The sequence below is a fragment of the Propithecus coquereli genome, unplaced genomic scaffold (assembly GCF_000956105.1).
Source record: "Propithecus coquereli isolate 6110/MARCELLA unplaced genomic scaffold, Pcoq_1.0 Scaffold105, whole genome shotgun sequence".
Taxonomy (NCBI): Eukaryota; Metazoa; Chordata; class Mammalia; order Primates; family Indriidae; genus Propithecus; species Propithecus coquereli.
In genome coordinates this window covers 819,358-825,552 of record NW_012134414.1, presented here as the reverse complement: position 1 = coordinate 825,552, position 6,195 = coordinate 819,358, and the positions used below count along the sequence as shown (strand labels likewise).

General features: G+C 42.6%; 1 protein-coding gene across 1 annotated transcript in view; it reads right to left on the bottom strand.

Moving 5' to 3' along the window:
• The window catches only part of DPPA2 (developmental pluripotency associated 2), a 16,877-nt gene extending 12,938 nt beyond the window's left edge, over positions 1-3,939 (bottom strand). The window contains exons 1-4 of the mRNA XM_012645891.1: positions 3,907-3,939; positions 1,966-2,113; positions 477-637; positions 327-384 (exon numbers count right to left, since the gene is read on the bottom strand). Of these exons, the coding sequence (XP_012501345.1) occupies positions 327-384; positions 477-637; positions 1,966-2,113; positions 3,907-3,939 (400 nt within the window). The remainder of the gene's footprint in view (positions 1-326; positions 385-476; positions 638-1,965; positions 2,114-3,906) is intronic.
• Positions 3,940-6,195: the final 2,256 nt, after the last annotated feature.

Below are 6,195 nucleotides of genomic sequence, written 5' to 3'. Positions count from 1 at the left end.
TCAATGTGGGAAGGGTTTGGGAATATTAGTTGTCTTAGAGCAGTGGTTCTCAATTAGGAGAGGTTTTTGGTTTTCAAAACTGGGGGCTCAGGGTCGGGGGGGTTGGGTTGAGGGGGAGGAGAGAGAGGTTGCTACTGACATCTAGTGGGTAGAGGCTAGGGATGCACAGGGCAGCCCCTAAAACGAAAAATTTATTTGGCCCAAAATGTCAGTAGTGCCACAGTTAAGAAACTCTATCTTAGAGGTACACGGTGTGTAGAGACGGTGGAAGAGTAGAGATGACTCAAGCTCAGAACCCGCCCTCACACCATCAACATACCCATTACTCACATATTTCTGTTCAGGATAAGCATGCTGTTGAAGCCTCTGAAAAACTTCTATTTTCTTAGGAAATTAAGAGGGAAATAAACATTAAAAGCTGACAAAGGTTCCCATACTCAATCCAAGCAGCAGAGGTTCTCACCAGTGTTACTAACCTTGCCATCAGTACTCAAATTGAGTTGTTGGCACCAGTTCCGCAAAGTGTCTCGACACACATTATTAATGGGAGGCAAAATGGTTGGCAAAGGAAGAATTGGCGCTTTACGTCTAGCTTTTGGGGGAGCTTTGAGTTGTTCATTTGTTGGAGGTAGATGACCTGAGAAAAGAATAGAACAAAAGTAGGAATAATTTAAAGTCTGTAAGATTCTTTTACAATTTTACAAAGACCTTTTTGCTTTTCCCACAACCCAACTTGCACACACACATATCAATTTTTATTTTTCCTATTACAAATGAGGTAACAGATTCAGGAATTTAAGGAGTTGCCCAAAATCACACAGCCATAAAAATGGCAGACCTGGGTCTCGAACCTACATTTAGATTCTAAATTCTAGAATTCTAGATTCTAAATTCTAGATGTTTTTTTATACTGCGTACAGCAGCCTATTTTTTGTGGCCTTCAACAACCAACTAAATAGATTATAATGAATTTCTCCTCCAAAATGTCTAGATTTTGTACCAAAAAAATATCAGCTCTCCCTACAGAAATCAAAGAAACCACCACTAACCCTACCCCCAATCAACAATGGTCCACCCTTCTGTCAGCCTGCCTCATTTTTCTCTGCAGCACTCCATCTCACCTCACTCTGCTTAGCTCTAACCCATCACTATTCACTTCACCTTAAAATCCTCAATATTGGCCCAGAAAATAAAATCATTCTGAAAATACTTATTTGATGCCTTTATATGAAGCACTGAGAATAGATCCAAAGGGTCATGATTTTAAGAGCTGCTATATATTTGATCAGTAATTACTTGCCAAGCAAAATACTAGATGCTTACCAAAATTATTTAAATTTTCGTAAGAGGCAAGCATGTATTAGCCTCATTTTTATAGAAGAGATTAAGTTTCATGTGTCGGGAATTTGAACTCATGTCTAGCTGCCCCATAAGAGCCTGCTCTGTCCAAAGTGTTCCACATGCCTACTTTGTATCTTTTTTTTCTAGAGACAGTCTTGGCTCTGTTACCCAGGCTTGAATACAGTTGTACAATCATAGCTCATTGCAGCCTCTAACTCCTGAGCTCCAGTGATCCTCCCACCTCAGCCTCCAGAGTAGCTGAGACTACAGGTATGCACCAGCATGCCTGGCTAATTTTTTTTAGAGATGGGGTCTTGCTATGTTGCCCAGGCTGGTCTTGAATTCCTGGCCTAAAGCAATTCTCCTGTGTTGGCCTCCCAAAGTGCTGAGATTACAGATGTGAGCCATGCTGCCCGGCCTTATTTAGTGTTTTAAAAGCAAGGCAGTACATGGGGCTGGTTTAGCAGATAAGAAGTAACGGAGTTTGAGAAGTCTCTTACCCAAGGCTGTCAAGGTGAGATTTAAGCTGAGTGTACAGTCAGAGGATACAGAAGAAAAATCTTACTTTTCCTGGTCTTCCCAGAGTTGTAGGAGTAGCTAACTAAGCAATCTCTGTCCTCATACCTTCACAGTGTTTCCCAGGCTTGTTCGGTTTGACGTCAGAAGTTGAAGAAACAGTTGACTCCAATTGTTGTTCTATATTTGATTCGTCAAATGGAACCAATGTCAAAATCACACTTTCCTCATCATCTATTTCCTCCTCAGAGAAATTCTGGAAAGAAAAGAGTCAGGCACTGATTCTTATTTAATATCATACAACTAAACTGCTTACTTTCAAGGCACAACTAATGAATAAGAAACTGAGAGGACAATAGACGGATGGAGAGAAGAGTTCTGAGATTCCTTAAATGTGATACTGATTGACAGATCCTTAATCAAGTAAGGGAAACAATGAGAAAATGGGCAAAAGCCAATTTACAGGTGGGTGACAATGAAAGAGAAAATAAAAGAGTAGGGCTTGGGTTGGAAGAATTATGTTCCTCAGAACTTTCCTCTCCATCAGCCAAAACACCAAACACTTTCACTGTGTCTCCTAAATCTGAGTGGAATGTGTTCCTGCCTTTCCATCTTCTGTCACACCCAAGATTCCCAGATTCAACTTATTAAATTTCACTGGCACCAGCAATAACCTCCTGTTAGCCCCAAATCCGTTCTGACTGTTCTTTCTGCACAGATGGCTGTCCTGCTTGTCAAAAACTCTTTCGATGGCTTATTTTTGCTGTTCAGGTTAAAGACGAAATTCAGAGCAGCCCACAAATCTGTGTATAATTGCCTCAACAGCCTGGCCCCTGCCTACCTGCCTGCCTGTCCAGCTCAAGACCCCAAGCTTTCCGAGCTTCAGCCACAAGGGGCTTATTTCAGCTCCCAGACCTGAGGGGAGAGCATGTATCTGTTTTGTCCTTTGTAGCATTCACCGAAACTAACAAAGCGCCCAACACAATAGGCATTTCCTGTTGTTTTTATGATCTAAAGAAGGGAAGTTAAAGGGGAAAAGCAGGTAAGTAGGAAAGGACTGACTTAATTCTCACAGTATGTCTCTTGTAGACATTTTTTAGTTTGTTTTACAAACGAGGAAATTGAGTCTCAGAAATTAAATGAATAATGCCATGGAGTAACACAAGCTTCAGTGCATACGGTTCTGGTTAGCTTTTCTTCTCAAATCCAAGGGTGAATAAACTCTATTCCAGCCCTACTGTAATACTCCCCACTAGAGCTGCCGTCATGCCCCTCCCCCTTCCCCAATTTAATCTCTTCAAGGACTTTCTACTACTCTTATCTTACTCTTCGTTTGCATATCACGACTTTTGCATTTGTATACCACTTTCTCAAACCACTCCCCTCACTTTCGCTCTTGTCAGCTTCAGAAAAACATTACTTGGCGAACATTACTCCATCACAGAAATAAGTCGGGGCTCAGAGTAGCTGTGTGACTTGCCTGCAATCATATACCTAATATTGGCTAATTCAGTCCTCTAGCCTGGTACAGTGGTCCCTGTAAATACGCTAAGATGTCTTCTCTATCTAGTTTCTCGTATGGCCCAGGACAACCCAAACCTAGTCTCGAAACTCATTCAGTATCCAAGGCCATTGGGAGTAGATTACTTATTACTCCTGGAGGAAAATAAAACAATTGGCCACTTTACTTTCTGCCTTTATCCACATTACCCTATTCTACTTTCTTTTTATCTTAGCTTTCCTTTTTTTTTTTAAAATCACTTTAATGTTGTCCAGCTATGGCACTTCTTGTCTTTCCTACAAAATCAATCTTTTCCTTTGGACTAGGAACAAGAAATTTTACTTCTTTCTACTGTCACCCAAATATACACGGAGCCACAGTCACATGAAAGAAAAGTAACAATCCATTTGCAAAGAAGAGGTGGCTCCAGATGCAGGTTTCCTACAGCTGGAAATTAAGATTCATGGCAAAAAGGAAATGAGCAAGACCTACAGAGACTTTGAACAGCGACTCTGTGACAAAATTAATTCTATTAGAACAAAACTTACCTTCTTGCTGCTTTCATAATTCGAGTCTGTCATTTTCAGCAACACCTAGGGGAAAGCGAAGCCAGCAATGTTCAGGACATGTGCAGTTTACTTCTTTTTCTTTTTCTCTCTCTCTTTTTTTTTGCAGATGACCCTGCGGTGCGCCGGCCGGCCGCGAGACACAGCACCCAGGGCCAATTTACTTCTTTTAATCTAAGAATTTCTAGCTTGATTTCTCCTTTTAAAAGCAAATGTCTCCCTCTACTTCCTGTTACCCAGATGACCTTTGTTTTCCTTCCCTCCTCTTTTTCCCCCTCCCTCCTGATCTGACAACATGATAACTTTATCTATTTTACACTCTCTCTTGTCCATAAGGTAACAGTTGAATTATTGAGTAATTAGATCATTTCAAATACTTTTTTAAAATTAGATTTTTGGCCAGGTGTGGTGGCTAACACCTGGAATCCTAGCACTTAGGAGGGCCAAGGCGGGAGGATTGCTTGAGTTAAAGAGTTCAAGACCAAGCCTGAGCAAGAGCAGACTCTGTCTCTACAAAAAAGAAAAAGAAAAATTACCTGCGGGTATGGTGGCGTGCTCCTGTAGTTCAGCTACTCAGGAGGCTGACTCCAAGGAACCCTTGAGCCCTGGAGTTTGAGGTTGCTGTGAACTATGATGACGCCACTGCACTCTAGCCTCAGCAACACAGACTGTGTCTCAAAAAAAAAAATAAATTAGATTTTTGTCTTTATTTCTTTAACTTGATATTTAGGAGAAAACTGGAAGAGGGTTTTAGAGAAAGATAACTGATTCGTGCCCGTGGGTGTGTCACTCACTAGGAGACCCTAGATTTAAATTGTGGGGGTTGGGTAACATCTCTCTTAGATCTAGTTCTAACTACAAATATTTAGCCTGCATTATTGAGCTGGATAGAAGAGAAGGGTTAGGCTATTCAGAATAGAAGCAGCAAGAGTCAAAACATAAGACAGGGCCTGCTCGGCGGCTCACGCCTGTAATCCTAGCACTCCGGGAGGCCGAGGCGGAAGGATTGCTTGAGCTCTGGAGTTGGTTGGGAACCAGGCTGAGCAAGAGTGAGACCACGTCTCTATTTAAAATAGAAAAATTAGCCGGGCATCGTGGCAAGCGCCTGTGGTCCCAGCTACTCGGGAGGCTGAGGCAGGAGGATCGCTTGAGGCTGTAGTGAGCTGCAGTGACGCCACCGCGCTCTACCCAAGGCGATAGAGCGAGACTCTGTCTCAAAAAAATAAATTAATGAATTAAGACAAGTAATGGAATAACGAATGAAGGAGGAAGAACTGTAAGCACTTGGGAATTGCTGGAGCATGTGTTGGAGGCAGGAAGTGGCAAAAGATAAAGCAGATGTTTCCGTGGGTCACTTTAAAGAGCCAGAGCAGCTGAGGGAAATTGCCCTTCACAAACAGCACGGCAGCGCTGAGATCCAAGTGTCTTTACCGCGGACCTTTTCTGCCCCAGGAATGGTTCGGTCCGTTTGTCTGACGACCTAGGGGGCCCACGGTCCGTTTAATTTAGTAATATGATATATTCAAAATGTTGTCTACAAATGCTCAGGTCCAGTTTAGAAGAACTGATTGGAAGTTTAAATTATGAGGCCCCACCCCATACCTCCTTAATCTTATCCTTGAGGGTGCGGGGAAGAAACCGCTTCAGCAAGCCCTCCGGGTAATTCTTACGCTCCCAAAGACTGGAAGTACTGGCTGGGTCAGGATTTGACCTAAGGACTTTGGAGATAGGCAAATAATGGCAGTTAATGGTTGGAATTTAGGCTCCTCCTTTTCAGGATGGAAACTGAATGAAGCCGGAGTAGAACCAGCCAACAAAGCACACAGCTGCCCGCTTGGGTGCGGCCTCTGCAGATTTTTCCAGACAATTTAGAGGGCAGCTGACCTGGTGGCCTGAGTTGATCCTAGTGCCTTAGCGGTTGAGCTAGGACTTCAAGTGGGAAGACCATTTCATCGCCATATTTTCTTTTCTTCAATGCATTTTTCACAATATCTTGAAGTAGATGTCCCTTTCCGTGCTGCTGCTACAAGATTTGTGTAAATGCTGATCACGGACTGAAGTGACTCTCTTCTACCAGACTGTGGCAATCCGAAGTTCTCAGACGCCTCTTTATTCCCACGGGGTTCTGCACAGTGCCCGGTTCATAGAAGGCTCTTAATTAGGTGCAACAAATAGTTCCAAAACCTATTACACCTACTGAAGTTTGAGGCTTACTGCAGAGGTCCCCAATTTATGGTGAGTTGTATAATTGTTTCATTATATATTACAATG